The sequence below is a fragment of the Erythrolamprus reginae genome, chromosome 2 (genome assembly GCF_031021105.1).
Source record: "Erythrolamprus reginae isolate rEryReg1 chromosome 2, rEryReg1.hap1, whole genome shotgun sequence".
Taxonomy (NCBI): domain Eukaryota; kingdom Metazoa; phylum Chordata; class Lepidosauria; order Squamata; family Dipsadidae; genus Erythrolamprus; species Erythrolamprus reginae.
The window spans coordinates 53,452,353-53,473,740 of NC_091951.1; the positions used below are offsets into that span (position 1 = coordinate 53,452,353).

Sequence of the window (21,388 nt, forward strand, 5' to 3'; positions counted from 1 at the left end):
AAGATAACCAATGCATATAAAGCCCTTCATAGCATCGGACCAGAATATCTCCGGGGCTGCCTTCTGCCGCACGAATCCCAGCAACCGGTTAGGTCTTACAGAGTTGGCCTTCTCAGAGTCCTGTCGAAGAAACAATGTCGTCTGGCGGGACCCAGGGGAAGAGCCTTCTCTGTGGCGGCCCCGATCCTCTGGAATCAACCCCCCCCCCCCCGAGATTAGGACTGCTCACACCCTCCTTGCCTTTCATAAACTCCTCAAAACCCACCTCTGTCATCAGGCATGGGGAAATTGATTCCCCTGGGCCGTTCCCGCTTTGTGTACGGTATGTATGAGATGCATGATTGTCTTTTATATTAAGGGTTTTTTAATTGTTTTTAAGTATAGGATTTATACTGTTTCTTGTTGTGAGCCGCTCCGAGTCTACTGAGTGGGGTGGCAAACAAATCAAATCAAATAAATAAATAAGTATTTGTAAAGGCCAGTTTGGCCTAGTGGTGACGATACCAGACCAGAGATCAGGAGATTGAGTTCTAGGCCCGCCTTAAGCATGAAAAACTGGCTCGGTGACCTTGAGCCAGTCACGTTTTCTCAGCCCAACCCACTTCACAGGATTGTTGTGGAGAAAACAGGAGGAAGGAGTATTCGGTATGGTTGCGGCCTTGGGTTATTTACAAAAGCAATGTAGGTGAGTGTAAAAATCCAATAAATATAGTTGTCTGACCATAACCCCAGCTCTGTTCTTGGCCTGTTTCCTTAAATGCAAATAAAAGTGATATCGAAAGTAATGTCTGGCAGCTTCTTATATGGGAAGCAAGACTTCATTATACCCTATGTGAGTTACCCTAAGTCTCAAATACTTCTCAAAGATTCCTGGGCAATACGGAAAAGGCCTTACAAACCTGTAATTCCAGTCCAAATTTTAAAAAGGGGGGGAGGGGGGATTTGTAGTGTCACCAAGGATAGTTGTGCTTTTTCATGTTTGTAAATAATATGGAATTAGGAGTATAATTATGGCTGTATTTAGAACAAAACGAAGCAAATGAAAGTTTCACTTTATTGCAAAAAGGAATAATGAAAAATGGGGGGTCCAGATCATTAAAAAAAGGCACGTACCTAACAGTACATATGGTATGAAATTGGCTAAGGGGAGAAAACATTCTTGTTAAGATTTTGGGCTTATCCAATTAAATATCTTTTATCACCTAGCACAGGGGTCGGCAAACCACGGCTCGCGAGCCACATGCAGCTCTTTGGCCCTTTCAGTGTGGCTCTTCCACAGAAGCTGAATTTCGACATTGCACATGTCACCATTTCATTTTCAATGGGAGGGGGGGTTGACTTTTTTCAGGGGGGGTGGGGTTGCACTCTGGTGGAAATGAACCGGGAGCGAGGTAAGTTGGAACCCACCAGCCAGTGTCTCCCGAAGGCTTCGGGGATGTGAGGGAAAGAGGGCAAACCAGTCAGAAGTTTTCCAGGCCGGCCTCCCCATTCCACAGCCAGCCAGTGTCTCCCAAAGTTTTCACGAGGGGAGGGAGGTGAGGGCCACACCCACCCAGGTTTTGTGGTTCCTAGTGTTTTTCTGTGGTCCAAATGGCTCTTTGAGTGTTTAAGTTTGCCGACCCCTGATCTAGCATAATAAGGTTGGCTTGAATAAATGACTGTTGCTAGAGGCCTATGAATCTGAAAAATTAATGGAGTATAACACAACAATCATGCCAATTAGCCAAAGTGGTCCTCTTTCCATTGTCAGAAAAGTTGTGAAAGATCAGACTCACATTCTCATTCAAAACACAAAGGCCGAAACAGCTCAGCCTCTGCTTAACAAAAAAAATACTAAGCTTTAAATTAAACTCCATAACTCGAGAACAAAAAGGTCAACCGTAACTGTACATTTAATAAATGACGATAATCAGAAAACATGAATATTCATACAGTTCAGTTGTTTACACAATGAAATAAGGCTACAAAAGCCCTAACTACATCATGGTTAACATTTCCTTACCTACAGTACAAATTATATAATATAGGAATAATTACTTCCAGAAAAGTTCTGACTGAATGGTGCCTTGCTTTGTTTTACTTTTTAAAAAAAATCACATATTAATTACTCGAGAAAGCTTCTGCACTCTGTTTAACAACAAATCTCCTTTTTTGATGGTTTCTTGGTACTGCCAGTTTTTGCTGTCGGGCCTACAATGAGAAAACAAAAGAACATTTATTGAGAGATTGTACCCACACCAGTTGGCCTTTAAACTGTGATTTCTAAGAAGTCTGTAAATAAGACTTGTAAAGTATTTTCTTTACAATTATTGGCCTTCCCTTACATAATCATAACCAGAAAAAAATAAGGGGATTTGGGGCTACATATTTATTTGAAATTTGGCCCAGATGAAAAGGTAAACAAAGGTATGCCTTAGAACAGGGACCTCCAAACTTGGCAACTTTAAGACTTGTAGACTACAACTCCCAGAAGCAGTGCTGGCTGAGGAATTCTGGGAGTTGAAGTCCATTTAACGTTGCTAAGTTTGCTTAGAACACATTGGACAGGCTAGCAATTTACAATCTGCACAGCTTGTAATGTTACTGTGACAATGATTAATAATTACTGTCATTGTCCAATAATGCTTAAACAATATTCAGTAAGAAACTTGACGGCTACCTGTTGGTTTCTACGATTTCATTGACTTTGTCTATCTTGCAGTGTAGTCTCCCAGCAGCGATAAATCTTGAAAGTTCCCTGTTTGGGAAGAAAAAAAAACCCTTTTGTGTTATACTCAAGATTTATGATTTCAGGACACCATCTTAACAACCCCCACTGCGAAGTCCGTTTGTAGCAGCACACATCTAAAATGTCTGATATGTTTTAAAACCATTTCCTTTTAGAAAGACTGGGAGGAGTGGAAGCCTGCCATATTGACCGAGGGCAGCCAATGTTAACACCATGCAGTCAACGCTCCCTTTATCCTCAAAGACATGTCAGAAAATGTTCAAAGCTGCAGCTAGGGCCTAATTAAACGCTGCTCTCCTGATTATTTATAGCTTTGAAACTTAAGACCTGCAATTGGCAAACCACATGGGAAGGAAAACTGCTTAGTGGCAGCACATCGTCCCTGTTTGATTTTTGCTGCTTTTGCTGTGTTATCTACACTTTTAAAAATAAAGGGCTCCATTGAGTACCACTGGTTATACACGGCACAGCAACGCATGTAAGAGCACACTATAACAATAGATTATCCAGATTTTAACCTTGTTTTTGTTTCTCTCTTCCAATGAATTAAATATTGTAACTGACCTCTAAATATACAGGAGTCTAAAAAAAAATTCACTCCCTAGTGTGTCTCCCCCTGTATTATTACTGATCTTATATTGGACCCAATTACTGGCTTAAGCAAGCTGCAATGAAATACAAGAATTCTCCCTAGAATTCTAGGGAAGTTACACAAAGACTGGGTTTATCACTTTCACTGTTGGGAAAGGGTCTAAAACTCTGGTCCTACTTTTTTGCAGGGCATTCTCAATCAAATGTATTTGGTTGACAAAAAGACTTTGTCCCCCACTCAAAAAGGAGGTTGGAGCAACCGATGTTTGTCGGTTTGCTTCTTGTAAGCTTCAACAAATGCCTTCTTGGTGTCTTCCCATCCATTTTTTTAGGTTCCCCATCCACTCAGGGAAGTTGAAGAGGGAGTTTCTGTAGGTAACTCAGGCATAGGAACGAAATCTTGGCCACTGGTAACCTGGAAAGGGGTGTCCCATACTGCTATGGACGGTGTTATTCTAGGCCACTTCTGCAAAAGGCAGCAACTCCACCCAGTTGGTAGTCCACATAGTATCTGAGGTATTGTTCCAGTATAGAGTTGGCTTTCTCTGCTGCTCCACTAGTGGAAGGATGGAAAGCTGAGCTAAATCCTTGTGTGGACCCAATGGCCCGAAGGAACTCCATCCAGAACTTTGCAGTGAACTGAACTCCCCAACTAGGGATGACTCTCCTTGGAACTCCATGTAGTAGACTGTAAATGTGTTTATGAAACAACTTGGCTAAGTGGCTAGCCGATGGTAATCCGGAACAGGCAATAAAGTGAGGTTCTTGGGAGAGCAAATCAATGACAGTCGAAATAACTCTGTTCCCCTTCAAAGTTTTCTCTTAGTAAATATAACTGGCCACAGTGAGGTTAGACTCAACATGAAGCTTCTGGCTTTCATAAAGATACTTTTTCAAAATCTCCTAAACATTTTTCCATTACCCTCTCCTTTGGAAAAGGCCCAATCCTTACTTTTTATCTCCCCCCCCCCCCATGGTTGGATTCCATTATCATAACCGATGTCATTATATTTTAATTATCCCATGCTTGAACTTCTTATTCCTGGCCTCCATGAAAATATATGTCACAAGAAAGCCACAGAGAAGAAATGTGCTGCCATCAAAAATGACACAGCGTCTTTCTCCTCTTGTATAACTTGTTAATGATTCAACATTCTGATACCAGGCTGGATCTATCAAAAAAAATAGAGCCACATGCTACCATGGAAAGAACCCAACCACTGAGAGTAACCTTAGATTCTTCATTATTGTTGCGTTTAGCTCTGGCCCAGTTCCTGCCCCAAGGACTGTGGATGTGGGGGAGACATCCACATGCTGCAGGCCTGCTTTGCCCCCCAGTGGAATCTGATGATGGAGGCTCCTCTGACCAAGAAGACATGAGTGACAGGGAGGAGGAGAGTGTGGCAAACAGCTCAGAAGGAGATCAATTATCTAGCTCCTCTTTGGATTCAGAACAAGAGTTAATGATACAGCCACGCATGCGGAGAGCGATGCATAGGCAATAACAACTGAGAGATTATTATCAAAGAAAATGAGGCCACTTGTGGTTGGGTGGGGCTGTGGTAATTAGTGAGGCTGCTATAAATAGCAGCCTGTGGGTTTTGGCCATTGTGGAGGATTATCTGATCGTTTGTTGTGTTTCATGACTGCTTTACTGACTTTGACTTTTTGTGTGCTGATTTTTCCCTGCTTTGAAACTAAACCAGAGCAAAGTGTGTTTCACTTTGTGAAAGAAGAAGGACTATGAATTGCCTCACAGCTGCAATCTAAGTATCACAGGACTGATAAGGGACTTGTATAAATTACCAGTTTGTTTGGAGACAAGTGCTCTTTGCTATACCAAAAGAGGGCTTAGTTTAAGTGAATTTTCATTATAAAGAACATTGTTTTGAATTTTCAAAGATGTGTGTGTCTGAAATTTGTACCTGTGAATTTTTGGGAGGATTCTACCAGAGAGCCCGACAGAACAATTATGAACCTCTTCAACTAAAATATATTAATCCTAACTATTTAGAATTTTAAAAGGAATTGATTTGCTATCTTCCATTTCAACGTGGGTGTGGGTGCCCTAATTCAGTGATGGCGAACCTATTGCACAGGTGCCACGGGTGGTTTGCGGAGCCAGTGAAGGGCTACCAAAATTTTTACCACCACACTGTGTGCGTGGCTTATGTAGGATGCCCTGCATTTTCTTTCAACATCTTTCAGTGCAAATTGGGTGCTCTGGGGTGGAGCTCCATTTTTTGCTACCCCACTGCATTTCCCCCCGTTCGGGCAGTAGCCCACCCCTGCACGGAGCCATATCTGAGAGCACAAAACATTGCCCCTATGTGAGCTTCAGCGCGCATGTGCACATTGATCAGCTGATTTTTAGCAAGAAAAAAACCAGCCCAATGGGCATACTGGAAATCCAGAGGTTTCAGTGAAGCCTGTGCGCATGCGTGGGGAGGGGCAGTGTGGTGGTTGTGTGTATGCGTAGGGGGGCACTGCATTATAGGTGTGGATGAGCACGCTACCGCCAAAAAAGGTTTGCCATCACAGCCCTAATTAATTCATGAGCCAAAGTCCAAAAGAAATACAGTGGAACCTCGCCTTGGATAGTGAACATTTCGGATAACAACCAAAATTTTCATTAAAACTTTGCACCGGATACCAAACAAAAATTTGGATACCAAACATAAATTTTTGGTTATTTGAAATAACCAATCCCACCCCCCTGTCCATACCATTTTATCTCTTACCTCTCTGCCTTCATCTCCTCGCCAGGGGAGCAGCAAAGTGTCGCTTTGGCTATGACGAGGCAGGCACGGAGTTTGCTGGTCCCGGCGGAGGCTTCTCTTTGAGGACAGTGGTGGCGGCAGCTTCTCTTCAAGGACTCTAGCAGCGGCAGCGGCGAGAGCCTGGGCATGGACATGACGTTCCCGGAGCTGCTGCTCCTCGAAGGGAAGCCGCCAGAGCCACCTCAGCAGTTTCCGCCGCCACCAGCTGGTCCCGGCGGCAATGGCGGCAGCAACTGCTGAGCCTGCTCCGGCGGCATCCCTTCGAGGAACAGCAGCGCCGGGAACGTCACATCCATGCCCAGACCCCAGCTGCTGCTACTGTCCTCAAAGAGAAGCCGCCAGAGCCGCCGCCACCCTTGTCCTCAAAGAGAAGCCGCTGCCAGGACCAGCAAGCTCAGCGTCTGCCTGCCGAGGAGATGAAGGTAGAGAGACAAGAGGTAAAGAGGTAAGGAGAGTGTAGGGGAAGTGAGGGACAATGAGTGGGAGGGGAGAGGAAAAAAATCCTTTATTGCAGGTGGTCCTGGAACGGAACACCCGTGATAAACGAGGGATCAATATTCCCTTGTAAGAAATAAAGGCTAGGAACCAATTAAATCCATTTCCTTTATTTCTTATGGGGAAAATTGTTTCGGATACCAAACATTTCGGCTAACAACCAACATTCCAGAACGGATTGTGGTCATTAGCCGAGGTTCCATTTTATAAAGATTTATTAGGAGCGACATTTCGGCAGTACTCCGATGCAGTCAGAACTGAGCCCATGGAGGCTGCGCACCCTCCTGACCCTGATTTCCCCCTTCTCACTGGACATGTTATAAATCACTTTATCCAAATAACCATGTTGACGGGCTGTGGACCCCACATCCCTCCTCCTGACTCCAGTAACCTAAGACACAATCAGTAAAAAGAAACATTTGTGGAATGTAGTTTCGGTGGCTGTCCCTTCCACTTGGCTCATGGCAACTTGAAAGCTTTGAAAGTTGACAGTGGATGTTATCACAAAATGCAGAATATTTTAAAATGATACTTACTGATCTATGAACTCTACGCAGACTCCAAAAGCATCCGCCATGTAACCAAGGGTGAGCGACCGATAAGATTCCAGAAGCTGACTGTAGGCGTGGATTCTCATTTCCCGGACATAGTAGCGATAATGTGGTGCAAACAGCCAATCTTTCTTCATCTCTTGTTCTACGCTGGCTGAAATGGAAAGGCTGCTTGTAAAGATGGCAATGCTTTCACAGACATAAATCAAGCCTGATAAAAAAGCATGTGAAAAAATGTATTGCAGTCTGATGAGTCCAAGGTTGAACTTTGGGGCCATCATGCCAAAAAGTATGTTTGGCTTAAAAAACAATACGGTGCATCCAAGTATATCACACCCACAGCGATGCAGGGTAGTGGCAACATTATGCTTTGGGGCTGGCTTGTTTTTTTCAGCTGGAACTGGGGTTAAGTCAAGGTGGGAAAAATTATAAACGACAGCAAATATCGGTCTATTTTAGAGGGGGGGGGGAACCAACCTTCAGGCCTCAGTGAAAATGCTAAATATAAAAAATATAATTGAAGAACTCCTGCCATCTTTCTTGTTTGCCCTGCCCGCTGCCCTGTAAAAATGAGAGCAGCCACATCTTCCGTTCATTTTTGTAAGAAAATTCACATTCACTTCTGCCACTCACCCATAATTGGGAACGTTTCACACAGTTTGGGAGCACTACGGCCTTTCAAAGATAAGGTACAAGCATCAGAGCAACTCAGCCTGTTACTCGATGAGATGATGGAAGTGTTCTCCACCATTTAGGGTTTCACAGAAAAATCATAAAGGTAAATTATTTCTTACCCAACGACTGGAAGAAAACTGAATACCGACATTCATAGAGAGAAAATAGATATTGCCGCACTTTGGGTAAACTGTGCAACACTTCCAGAATCTCAGCTCCTTTGATAACCTAAAGTAGGTCAAAGAAAATAAATAGGAGGGGGGAATAAAAAGGGGTGGGGGTGAGTAGAAATGAGAGCAAAGCCATAAAGAAACACAGGCACTCTGGCTCCTCTGTGCCACTAAACAGCTTGCCCTACCTTCTCTCTCAGGTCCGGCCTTTCTAATGCGATCATGCTGACATAAACTGTGTAGGTTACAAAGGTTTTGTAATCCATAAGTTCGTAAGATGTAAATGTCGAAACAGTATCCAGGAAAAGTTCGGCTGCCTGCTTGAAGTCCCGAATGGCCACGCAATAAAGGCCTTGGTAGACCTTCAGCCGATTCCGCCGATCCCAATCTCCTCCTTCTTCTATAAGACTTTCAAAGAAGAGAGAAACAACCCTTTAAACCTGCAATCTGAATTACTTCTGAAACACAGTAAAATTAATAGTTGAATACAGGTACAATAATACCTCGTCTTATGAACTTAATTGGTTCCAGGAGGAGGTTCGTAAGGCGAAACAATGTTTCCCATAGGAAACAATGTAAAATCAATTAATGCATGCAAGCAAAAAAAAAAAATTGCAAAAACGGCACTCCGCTTGGCACCGCCGCCTGGCTGTCACCTTTTGAAACAGCCGGGCGCTTCTCAGCGTTCTCCCGAATGCCAAACCCGGAAGTTCGGCAAAAGTTCAGGCTTGGGTTTGGGAGGCTGCCGAGAAGCCCCACCGCCTGGCTGTCACCTTGACAGAAGAGCCGCGGAGCTGTCGGCCGGTCGGGAGGCTCAAACAGAGGTGGGGAATCCCAATAGGGAATTCCATGGGTGGAGCTTTGACGTCACGGAGACATCCTTCCTGGAGTCGTTTCGGCCGGCCAGGAAGGACGTCTTCGTGACGTCAAAGCTCCACCCATGGAATTCCCTATTGGAATTCCTATTGGAACAGTGGTTTTGCTTAATGCCTGTGGCGTTCACTTAACTGTTGCAAAAAAAAATAGTCATAAAATTGGACGAGATCATGTGGTGACCTCATTTATGATCACACCTATGAGCAAAATTTTAAGCTCAATTATAATCCTTAAGTCAAAGACGACATGTAGGAAAAATGGGGTACAGGCACTATTAATGCAAAAGTACCACTATCCAAAGAGTACAACACTTTATGAATATTTTAAAGAACCTAATTACATATGGGCCACTTGTACATGTCTGCTAGGCGCCACATTAAAAAATGAACAAAATACAGTTCTTAAGTAGAAAAGTAAGAAGAAGCAATTTTTCCAATAGGAATCAATGTAAAAGCAAATAATGCGTGCAACTGGGGAGACCACAGGAAGGGTGGAGGCCCTGTTTCCTCCCAGGAGATTCCTAGAGAGGCCCCACGGAGGCTTCACCCCACCTTTTCTTGGTCTGTTTCCTCCCAGGAAATTCCTAGAGAGGCCCCACGGAGGCTTCTCCCTGCCTTTTCCGGTTACAGTTTCAGAGGCTCAGGTTTGTAAGTAGAAAATGGTTCCTGAGAAGAGGCAAAAAAAATCTTTCTCTAGAAAAGTTTGTAAGTAGAAGCGTTTGTAGGTAGAGGTGCCACTGTATACCAAACCGATAAAATAATGTTCTTCAGAAGCAAAAAGCATTTCAGTTTTTAAAAATAAAGCTACCCTTCCTAAATGTCACATACTAGATTTCATTTCCTACCCGCACAAAATCTTAATTTTTAAATAATATAAGCGCATTTTCCAGTTTTCTGACATTTTTCATTAATGTTCCTGAATGTCAGCCTTTGTGTGACACAAAGTCCCATTCACCTGCAATCAGACTACCCTGACATTCAGGTTGAAATGTCCTAAATAAAAGTTTCTCCCGATTCTCTCATCCTAGCAGGGAAGATACCTTTTGGCTTTTTCAGTGTTACGTGTAATAAGATCATTGTCCATATAAAACAAGCCGATTCGCAGCAAGTAGAAGACAATATCCAGACGATGTCCTAGCGCAACAGTTTTGTCGTAAGTCTTCCGGAAGGCAGTTAGAGCAGCTTCCTACGGAAAAAAACCCAGACAAGACAGATGTTTATGACTACAATAATAAGCAATAGGACACAGACTTATATACTGCTTCACAGTGCTTTTACAGCCCTCTTTAAGCCATTTACATTAGTCAGCATATTGCCCCCAACAATCTGGGTCTTCATTTTACCCACCTCAGAAGGATGGAAGGCTGAGTCAACCTTGAATCGTTGAGAATCAAACTGTTGACAGTGGGCAGAATTAGCCTGCAATGCTGCAGTCTAACCACAGCTCTGGTACAACTTTCCCTAAAGATGCCAAACATGTTTTATACTACCACAGAGGTATCCGTCATTGCTTTAATTGTAACTGATCAACATTATCACCTCAAACTAAACTAAAAGGAACGATTTCTATCTTTTTTTAAGAGATTTATTTGCAGATATAATACAAAAGTCTACGGAGAGGGGCAGCATACAAATCTAATAAATTAATTAATTAATTAAAATAAATAAAATTAAAGGAAAGAGGAAAAAAAGAGAAAAATAAGGGGGGGAAAACCCAATACATCCAAAAATACATATTAAAACAATACATCCAATAAAAAGGGGAAAAAAGAGAAGGAAAAAAAGCACAAATTAAAATAAAGGTGAGTACAGGATCAGTATATATAATCTTCCAAAACTATGTAAATTTTCTTTAGATTCAATTACAGTTTTTATCAAAAATCAGTTTAGAAACATAGAAACATAGAAGACTGACGGCAGAAAAAGACCCCATGGTCCATCTAGTCTGCCCTAGTTTGACTTTTTAGATAACACTTATATTCAACTCATTTAGTAAATCATAAGAACAGTTTCTCAATTCAATGGTTATGTTTTGAGTAATGGTCAGACTTCCAGGGCAAAGAATGCAATCCCTCCCTCAGTGAAGAAATCTAACTTAAAGCACCCAACAGAGATCATTTTATTTCCCATTGAAACAGCATTAATGGTCTCTATTTCTTTACCCACAGGAATGATGGGTTTTTTAAAAAAGAAAGAAAGAAAAAAAAATCTATACATAGCTATCATTAAGCTTTACTGCATTCCCACGTTACACGATACCAGAAGGTCTCCAAATTCCTCCAGACCTGACATTTAAAGCAAGAATCTAATTGAAATGACAACAAAATATGTGTGTTTTAGCTCTGGTTAGCTAAAACAGGAATATTATGTTACCAGCCAATTCCATCCACACAATATTAACAAATGTTTTCTATGAAACAAAACTATTAGCAAAGAGGCAGGGAATCTATAGCCTTTCAGAATAACTCAGTAATTCAGTGAGATTCTGTGGAAAGATTCTGACACACTATCTTTTGTACCGAGCTTCCTAGTATAAACCAAAGTCACGTTATCGTATTTTGTAACATTTTGTTATTGCCCGCCTTTATAATAGCAGCTTTTGAAAGCGGTATAAACAAGTTGTTTGGTATTAGATAGAGTCAGACAACCTTGGGTGGGATCCCCCAAAACTAATAAGCAGTACTAACAAATTGTATTTTTTTTCAAAACGTGGCTAAAGAAAATCATTAAATAAATGTAAAGCAAATCAAATGTAACTTTTGTAGGAATCATAGACATGGAGACATGGTTTTCTGAGCAAAGCAGTTCTGATCTAGGAAAGACCTTCTCTCTGGGCATGAAGCCTCTGTTTTTCAGAGACCTGTTCTCTCTGGTTATGGTGTTCAATGATTCTCTCTCTCCCTCTCTCTCCCAGCCCCCTGTGTGTGTGTGTGTGTGTGTGTGTGTGTGTGTGTGTTCAGAGATCTATTTTGCTCAGGACTTGCTTGTGTATAGAAATATAAAATATTAACTTTTACTACCGTATTTTTCGCTCCATAAGACGCAGTTTTTTTCCTCCCAAAGTAGGATGAAAAATCAGCCTCGTCTTATGGAGCGAAGATGCAGGCAGGGAGGGGGGGGAGGCTGCGAATTCGGAAGCGCCATCCCGCCGGCTGGCTGGCTGGCTAGCTGCTGCCTGGCCCACCGTTCCCCGTAAGCTACGCCCGTGAGCAGGCGTGCACCCCCAAATACACCCGAGCGCCCTTTTCCACGGGCGCGTGCTCCCCATCCCCCTGCCAGCCCGCGGGGAGGTGGGCGGGGGCGGGGAGGTGTGGCAATAGGAGTAAAGGGAGCCGCGGCCGCCCCTGCCTCCCCACGGTGCCTCCGGCCAAATGCGCCCCTGGCTTCTCCACGCTGCCCTATTGCCCGCCCGATCCGCCTCCTCTGCCACCTCCTGCGTTGGGGCGCGATCTGCCTCCTCTCCTCCGCTGCCTCCTCCTGCCTTGGGGCGCAATCTGCCCCCTCTCCAACGTCGCTGCCTTCTGCCTTGGGGCGCGATTCGCCCCCTCTCCTCCTCCACCGCCGCCTTCTGCCTTGGGGCGCGATTCGCCCCCTCTCCTCCTCCGCCGCCCCCTGCCTTGGGTGAGCAATCCGGGAGTCCGGGACAGGGTGGCTTTACGCCATGAAGAGAAAACGGCCGACTTTTCCCTGCTGCCGGAGCCGTTTCCTCTTCATGGCGCAAAGCCACACAGTCCCGGACTCCGGGATTGCTCGCCCAAGGCAGGAAGCGGCGGAGGAGGAGAGGGGGCGGATCGCGCCCCAAGGCAGAAGGTGGCGGCGGCGGAGGAGAGGGGGCGAATCGCGCCCCAAGGCAGAAGGCAGCCATCTGCCCAGACAGAAAGGAAACAAGAGAGAGAAAGTGAGAAGAAGAGAGAGAAAGAGGGGGAGAGAGAGAGAAAGAGAGAGGGGGAGAGAGAGAAAGAGAGGGAGAGGGAGAAAGAGAGTGGGAGAGGGGGGAGAGATAGAAAGAGAGAGGGAGAGGGGGGGAGAGAGAGGGAGAGGGGGGAGAGATAGCAAGAGAGAGAGGGAAAGGGGGGAGAGAGGGGGGAGAGAGAGAGAGGGAGGGAGAGAGGAGATAAAGAAAGAGGAGAGAGAGAAAGGAAGAGAAAGAAAGAAAGAGGGATAGAAAGAGAGTGAGAGATGCTCAGTGAGCTTTTCTTTGAAGTTGCCTTTCTTTCTTTCTTTCTTTCTTTCTTTCTTTCCTTCTTTCTCTTGCTCTCTTGCTCTTTCATTCTTTTTTCTTTCTCTTGCTTTCTTTCTCTCCTTCCTTCCCTCATTCCATTTCTTTCATTCCCCCTCTCTATTTTTATTTCTCTTTCATTTTCTTTCTTTCTCTTTCTTGCTTTCTTTCTTGCTTTTTCTTTCTCTCTTTTACCTTCCCTTCCTCTATTTCTTCTTTTCTTTCTCCTTTCTACCTTCTTCCCTCCCTCCCTTCAGTCCTTCCTCTCTTACTCTCCCCTTTCATAAGTTTCCTTGCTTCCTTCCTCTGTTCCTGTCCCTTCCCCCTTTCTTTCTTTCTTTCTTTCCTTCCTTCCTTCCTTTCCTCCCTCCATTTCTTGCTTTCCTTTTCCTTCCTCCCTTCTTCCCTCCCTCACTCCCTTCTTTCACTCCTTCCTCTCTTCCTCTCCCCTTTTTGGCTCAAAATATTTTTTTTCTATTTTCCTCCTCTAAAATCTAGGTGCGTCTTATCAGCAGGTGCGTCTTATAGAGCGAAAAATACGGTAACTTAGGTACAATGCTAAATGGATAATACAGTGATCCCTCGAGTATCGCGAGGGTTACGTTCCAAGACCCCTCGCGATACTCGATTTTTCGCGATATAGTGGTGCGGAAGTAAAAACACCATCTGCGCATGCACGCCCTTTTTCCATGGCCGAGCATTCGCAGATGGTGGAGTTTGCGTGGGCGGCGGGGAAGACCCAGGGAAGGTTTCTTCGGCCGCCCAGCAGCTGATCTGCTCGGCAGCGCAGCAGCGAGGAGCCGAAGATCGGGGTTTCCCCGCCGCCCACGCAAAGGGGAAACCCCGATCTTCGGCTCCTCGCTGCTGCCGCGCTGCCGAGCAGATCAGCTGCTGGGCGGCCGAAGAAACCTTCCCTGGGTCTTCCCCGCCGCCCACGCAAAGGGGAAACCCCGATCTTCGGCTCCTCGCTGCTGCCAGCCCGCCGCTCACCCGCCCGCTCACCCGCCGCCTGCCGCTCGAGAGCAAGAGGGGGAGAGATAGAGAAAGAGAGAGAAGGAAAGAAAGAGATGAGAGAGGGAGGAAGAGAGTGTGAGAGAGGAAGAAGCAAGATAGAGAAAGAGAGAGAGAAAGAAAGATGAGAAAGGAAGAGAGTGACATCATCATTTGTATAGCAAAAAAACCGTGGAGTATTTTTTAATTAATATTTTTTGAAAAATCGCGATATAGCATTTCGCGAAGATCGAGATCGCGAAAATCAAGGGATCACTGTATATGACACATAGTATACAGACAAATGATATCAAGGTGTGATTGCTAACTAAACAGAAGAGTATCTAATTAACTTTTTTTACTTTAGAACAGTGATTTTCAACCTTTTTTGAGCCGCGGCACATTTTTTACATTTACAAAACCATGGGGCACATTGAGGGGGGGGGGGGGCGGCTAAAAAAAGTTTAGACAAAAAAATTCTCTCTCTTCCTCCCTTTCGCTCTATTTCTCTCTCCCTCTTTCTCTCCCTCTTTTTTTTCTCTCTCCATCCCTCTTTCTTTCTCTCTTCCTTCTTTCCTCTTTTTTGCTCTCTTTCTCTCTCCCTCCCTACTTCCCTCTATGTCTTTCTCTCTCCCACCTTCCCTCCCTCTCTTTCTTTCTCTCTTGCTTTCTCTCTCTTGTTCTCTTTCTCTCTCTTGCTTGCTTTCTCTTGCTTGCTTTCTCTCTTGTTTTCTTTCTCTCTCTCTTGCTTGCTTTCTCTCTCTCTTGCTCTTTCTTTCTTTCTCTCTTTCTCTCTCTTTCTTTCTCTCTCTGAGCTTCGCGGCACACCTGACCATGTCTCACGGCACACTAGTGTGCCACGGCACACTGGTTGAAAAACACTGCTTTAGACAAACAAAAGTTTTAATTAACTTAGACAAACAGAAGATGAGTAAATAATCATTTCCTTAACCAGATTAATTAAATAGGTTTATTTAGTCATATCAGCCAGACAGGCATTCCATGTTCTTGGCAGATATTGATAATAAATCTACAGATTTTGTTCTGGTCTATTCATTTTTGGAATGTGGCCCTAGCATAGAATTCCGAAGCCACGCACGGCCCTCAGTTTCAAGGAATATTTCACATCATTTTTCATATGGACATTACTAAAGGAAAATCCAGGTTTAAATCCTTCACTTACCTTGTCCCCAATTCGGCAGAGATACTCAGCTTTGGCCATCATGGCATCACGGATTTCACTTTCTCCTAGATTCTTCTCTGCATCTTCCAATTCATCTTCCAAGCGTTTCAACTCATCCTCATTGGCTTTCTTCATCTTATTCAACAAATCTGTTTCCACAGGCCAGTCAAGGGATTTGCAGAGGCTTTCATAATATGGAGCCATATCTGGGGAGGTGAGGGAAAGAATCACCAGAAAAGATATGATAAAAAAAATTATGTTCAATGAAAATCAGAGCCACCAAAAAAATAAAAAGGCCGCTTATAAATCTAATAAAATTAAATAAAATTAAATAAAAGGAAATGAAATACAAGCATTGTATCCGGTTAAGGTGAATTCACTCAACAAAGGACCAGTGAAAAGCCATGATTAGACTGAGATGCTTCAAATATTTGTTGAAGCGATTGTGACTGGAGGTTCCATAGATTTGTTTTTTCCAAGTGAAAAAAAGTACTCCCTGAAGCTACATCGAACAACTGGAAAGTTTTTCTATTACATCTTACCGCATGTGTAAAGCGGGACCACACCCTCACAAAATTCAAGGTATTTCTTCTGAATAAATATGCAAAGTTTGTGTAAATATGAATAAATATGCAAATAAATTCAAAGTATTTCTTCTGAATAAATATGCAAAGTTTGTGTCACACGCAGTACTACGCATGATATCTCTCAGGATAGACTTTTTATATCCAAGGGATGATGTGGATATAAAGGTCTCTGTGGATTTTACTCAACTAGTTGTTGCCAACTTTAGGAGGCAATACTCATTTCCATTTCAAGGCCATTGAGCCAGCGCTGTCCAAAGATATTTCCATGGTCATCCTTCAGAGGGCCCAAAGAGCCACTTGTGATTCCAGAGCGTGGGTTGCCGACCCGACTTAGAGCACAGGAATAAATACACAACATTTTCCTTAGAGGGAAGTGGGGAAGAGCAGACAAGGAAGACATAGAAACATAGAAGACTGACGGCAGAAAAAGACCTCATGATCCATCTAGTCTGCCCTTATACTATTTTTTGTATTTTATCTTAGGATGGATATATGTTTATCCCAGGCATGTTTAAATTCAGTTACTGTGGATTTATCTACCACGTCTGCTGGAAGTTTGTTCCAAGGATCTACTACTCTTTCAGTAAAATAATATTTTCTCATGTTGCTTTTGATCTTTACCCCAGAAAGTAATAATCTCAAAGATAACAGAGGAGATAATTACATCTTGCTGCAATATAGAAATCTGAGCAGCAGGCATTCAACAGCTATACTGTGAGGAAACTGATGTAATAAAATAATCAGTGCTGATAGATATTTATAGTGCCGAAAGCTAGTCAGAAGAGTGACTGACATATAAGTGTCCATGAATGTTCTTTTGTTTTGAAGAACAATGAGGTGTGGAATAAAATTGGATCTAAAAGACAAAGGCAAAATCCAAAGTGATAATTGGAAATGTGTTGAAAACAAAATAACTCAAGTATAGGATGAGAGATCTGCCTGCCCTGGTTATATCATATTCTCTATTGTCCAAAGCATCTGAGAGTAGGACAAGAAGCAATGGGTAGAAACTAATCAAGGAGAAAAGCAACCTAGAACTAAGGAGAAATTTCCTGACAGTTAGAACAATTAATCAGTGGAACAACTTTCCTCCAGAAATTGTGACTGCTCCAACACTGGAGGTGTTTTAAGATGATGTTGGATAATCATTTGTCTGAAGTGGTGTAAGCACTAAGCATGAGGTTGGACTAGAAGACCTCCAAGGTCCCTTCCAACTCTGCTATTCTATTCTATAGGCAAAAATGGTCTGGGAACTACATACTCGATTACAAGCCAAATATCCATCAACAGCAAGACATAACTGCTAAAACGATTGATTACATTTCTTTAGCAGAAATATATTTTCCTAATTCTGCAAAGCAGCCATTTACTTTGCCCCACTCAGAGGGGACCAGAAACCTAAATCAGAAAAGACTGAAGCAATGTTGAAGAAAAGCAGTGGGAGGGTAGGTGGTCACATTTTTTCTCAAGCACCCAAAGAGACGTTACACAGGAGGACGTAGTTTGTTCCTTATAATCCCAGGGAAGAGGAAAACTAGCAGGTACAATTTTGAGGCACTGAATGGCAGGTTTGAAAGGGAGACCTGACAGTGAAAAGTATGGCATGTATTCCCCTTATATAGATGGGTTCAAAGCCGGGACTGAAACTTAATACAGATAGTCCTCCACTTACAACCACAACGAGCCCCACATTTCTGTTGCTAAGCAAGCTGCTTAAAACCCACCTCTGCCGCCAGGCATGGGGGAATTGAGATACTCTTTCCCCTAGGCCTGTACAATTTTATGCATGGTATATGTGTATGTATGTTTGGTTTTTATAATAATGGGTTTTTAACTGTTTTTAGTATTGGATTATTATTATATGCTGTTTTATTACTGTTGTTAGCCGCCCCGAGTCTGCGGAGAGGGGTGGCATATAAATCCAATAAATAAATAAATAAATAAATAAATAATAAACATATCATCATCATCATCATCATCATCATCATCATCATCATCATCATCATCATGACAACAGAGTTGGGAGGGACCTTGGAGGTCTTCTAATCCAACCCATTGCTTAGGCAGGAGACCCTACACTACTTCAGACAAATGGCTATCCAACATTTTAAAAACTTCCAGTGTTGGCGCATTCACAACTTCTGGAGGCAAGCTGTTCCACAGATTAATTGTTCTAACTGTCAGGAAATTTCTCCTTAGTTCTAAGTTATTTCTCTCCTTCTTTAGTTTTCACCCATTGCTTCTTGTTCTACCCTCAGGTGCTTTGGAGAATAGATTGACTCCCTCTTCTTTGTGGCAACCCCTGAGATACTGGAAGACTGCTATCATGTCCCCCGTGGTCCTTCTTTCCATTAAACTAGCCATGCCCAGTTCCTGCGTTCTTCATATGTTTAAGCCTCCAGTCCCCCTATTCATCTTTGTCAATCTTCTCTGCACTCTTTCTAGAGTCTGAAGATCCTTTTTACATCATGGCGACCAAAACTGAATGCAGCATCCCAAGTGTGGCCTTACCAAGGCATTATAAAGTGGTATTAACACTTCAAGTGATCTTGATTCTATCCCTCTGTTAATACAGCCTAGAACTGTGTTAGCTTTTTTGGCAGCTGCTGCACACTGCTGGCTCATATTTAAATAGTTGTCTACTAGGATTCCAAGATCCCTCTCACACTTACTATTGTTGGGCAAGGTACCACATAGACAGTATCGGCATCGGACCAGATTACTTGCAGGACCACCTTCTGCCGCTTGAGTCCCAATGACCAGTTAGGCCCCAGAGTCAGCCTTCTCCAGGCCCCATCAACTAGACAATGTTGCTTGCTGTGGCCTAGGGGAAGAGCCTTCGCTGTGGGGGCCCTGGTCCTCTGGAATCAGCTCCCCCCATAGATTTGTACTGCGCCTGCCCTGCTCACCTTCCTTAATAGTCTAAAGACTCATCTATGCCATTAAAGTCTAGGTGGGCGGGCAGGTGGACGGACGGACCAGACAGACAGATAGATAGATTTCTCCCTCTGGTCCACTGATGTTGTCACTTTGTCAAAGAATGCAATAAGATTAGTCTGGCATGATCTGTATTTGACAAACCCATGTTAGCTTTTGTCAAAAACAGATCACACCAGACTAATCTTGTTGCATTCTTTGACAAAGTGACAAAATTAGTGGACCAGAGGAATGCTGTCGATGCCCCATTTTTGAGACTTTTCTCGCCGCAGCTGTCAAGCATATCACTGTGGTTGATAAAGTTAGTAAACCAGTCATTAAGTGATTCTGACTTCCCTGTGGACTTGGCTGGGACACAGCATCAGTCATAAAACACAAACCGGTCAGTGAAGGGCTACCAAAATTTTTACTACCACACTGTGGCTGTGGCTTATGCATGATGCTCTGCATTTTCTTTCAACTTCTTTCAGTGCAAATTGGGTGTTCTGGGGTGGAGCTCTATTTTCGCTACCCACTGCGTTCCCCCCACCCCGTCCGGGCAGTAGCCCACCCCTGGAACTAGTTGCCAATCCTCTGAATTTTGATCATAAGATCACGGGATGCTGCCGAGGTCTTAACTGTGAAAACCGGTCCCATGTCTTTATTGGCCAAGCGTGATTGGACACAAAAGGAATTTATCTTTGGTGCATGTGCTCTCACTGTACATAAAAGAAAAGACACAAGATTCTTGACCAATGTATCTTTTATTTTATGTACACTGAAAACATGCACCAAAGACAAAATTCCTTGGGTGTCCAATCATACTTGGCCAATAAAAAATTATATTCTATTCTAGGTCGCTTGTTTTTCAGTGCCACTGAAACTTTGAGCAGCCAGTAAATGAATTCTTGTAGGTCGAGGACAACTTCCTACTCCTCTGAGCATGTACAGAAAGCTGTCCATTCCCTACTCAGCGAGAGGATGATTTCAGGCAGGATTTCCCAACTGTGAAAGGTGTGGTGTGTCCCTCCTTTGGGCAGGTGTGAAACGAACCCTTTATAATAAATCCATCCTTATTAATCTTTAAAGAAACTTTTTAAGTTTAGTTTTCAAGGTTACTTGAAGGGTTTTTCCCCCCTCATTCATTTTGATGTTTGGCTTTTAAAGGGCTGCCCCAAATAGAGGCGGGAGGGCAAAAAACTGTCGGTCTCCCCGGGTTTTTCTTTTTTTACCGTGTTGACGGATGGCGGCCATGAGCTCCTGGCGAACGGCGGGGTCCGGGGATTGCGGCTGCAAGCTCAGCAAGAAGCGAAGCTGGGCGATCCGGAGGTCGGGGTTCTTAGGGAGGCCCTCCTCTTCCAGGTTCTCCAGCGGCATCCCGGCGAGGAAGAAAGGCAAGAGGAGAAGAGGGGGGGAAAAAAGGCCGGTCGGTGACAGGCAATGAGGGGAAACCAAACAGCCAGCGAGCAGAGAAGAAGAGACGATAGAGTGACTCAGCCCGCCACCCGGAAACGGAAGGAATGCTGCGAGAGAATGCTTCTTGACATCCGTATCTGGGGCGCGGCACCGAGAGTTACGGTCGCCGCGGCATTCACCCGCCTCTTCCGGTTCTACCTCCCTCGCGCGCCCCCCATGTGCGTGGTGTGCCATTTGCGAGGGCTGCAAAGGGAAGGGAAAAAGGGGATTGCGGTCCTCGTCAAGCTGAAGCATAAAGCAGGCGCGTGGATTGAGTGGCAACGAGTTTAGTTTCCAAATGGCTTTCGAGCGGCTGCTTGTATTTTGGGGCTAATTGCAAAGTGCCAGGGGGGAGGAACTTGTTCGCCTTCCGGTTGCCCTTCCTGCCCCTGTGCTTGATCCAGTTGAATTCCTACCCTGGATGTAGGGGGAGAAGGAAATGATCATGTAGATAAAAGTCCGGTTTTTATCGACATCTTTTTTTTTTCTTGATGGAAACGATGAGGCCACTTGCACGCCTCTTTTCGCGTAGTGACTGTGACCGATAGATGGCGCTGCCCCCGTATTTATCCGCTGCGTTCAAGAGCCGGGACGCTGGCTTTGCTTTTAAGCTTGTTCCTTGCTCACACGGTTCGTTTTGATGAAGGATCTTCACACGGGCCCCTGTGTTTTATCTGCTCGAGATCTTTCCTGTGATTATTTTAATGTACTTTGATAAGAATTGTACGATGGCCAAGAATTCCCCTTCCTTCTCCCTGGAAAACGGAATAAAACTCACTTAACAACAGAATTTTGGGCCTCAGTTGTGGTCATAACTTGAGGACTACCTGGTGGGAGTATGAAGGTGGTTTCCCATTGTCTTCTTATGGGAGGTTTTTTTGTACATTCCAGTTAGAATAGGAATAAGAAATAGGGAATAGTATAGTAATTGATATAGGTAGAGTATGGTGTAATAGTATAGTGGGTAGGGTAGGGTATAGTATAGCAGTGTTTTTCAACCAGTGTGCCGTGGCACACTAGTGTGCCGTGAGACATGGTCAGGTGTGCTGTGGTGAAATTAAATAAACTACAGCCTGCGTACCGGATACGGCCCGCAGAGGCCATTTATCTGCCGCCAGCCGTCTCCATCCGAACATAAACATTCCCCTTACAATCCCCCCAGCTATCAGCAAC

The 21,388-nt window shown here is 43.9% G+C and overlaps 1 protein-coding gene across 1 annotated transcript; it reads right to left on the minus strand.

Annotated features, from left to right (window-relative positions):
- Positions 1 to 1,035: 1,035 nt before the first annotated feature.
- On the minus strand, positions 1,036 to 20,305 carry PSMD6 (proteasome 26S subunit, non-ATPase 6). Its single transcript, XM_070738160.1, has 8 exons — positions 19,993 to 20,305; positions 15,258 to 15,463; positions 9,906 to 10,051; positions 8,179 to 8,398; positions 7,940 to 8,048; positions 7,131 to 7,299; positions 2,660 to 2,737; positions 1,036 to 2,190 (listed from the first exon to the last, which is right to left on the minus strand). The coding sequence occupies exons 1-8, from the start codon at positions 20,135 to 20,137 to the stop codon at positions 2,094 to 2,096; spliced, it is 1,170 nt and encodes a 389-aa protein (XP_070594261.1). The 5' UTR covers positions 20,138 to 20,305; the 3' UTR covers positions 1,036 to 2,093.
- Positions 20,306 to 21,388: the final 1,083 nt, after the last annotated feature.

Bases quoted from the DNA above. Each gene is read 5' to 3' on its own strand.
- PSMD6 (XM_070738160.1), bottom strand. From the start codon at position 20,137: ATGCCGCTGGAGAACCTGGAAGAGGAGGGCCTCCCTAAGAACCCCGAC. The intron at 15,464-19,992 runs GTAAAAAAAGAA...TCACCTCCCCAG, and splicing joins GGCCGCCATCCGTCAACACG to ATATGGCTCCATATTATGAA. The intron at 2,738-7,130 runs GTAAGTATCATT...CTTCCCAAACAG, and splicing joins TGCGTAGAGTTCATAGATCA to GGAACTTTCAAGATTTATCG.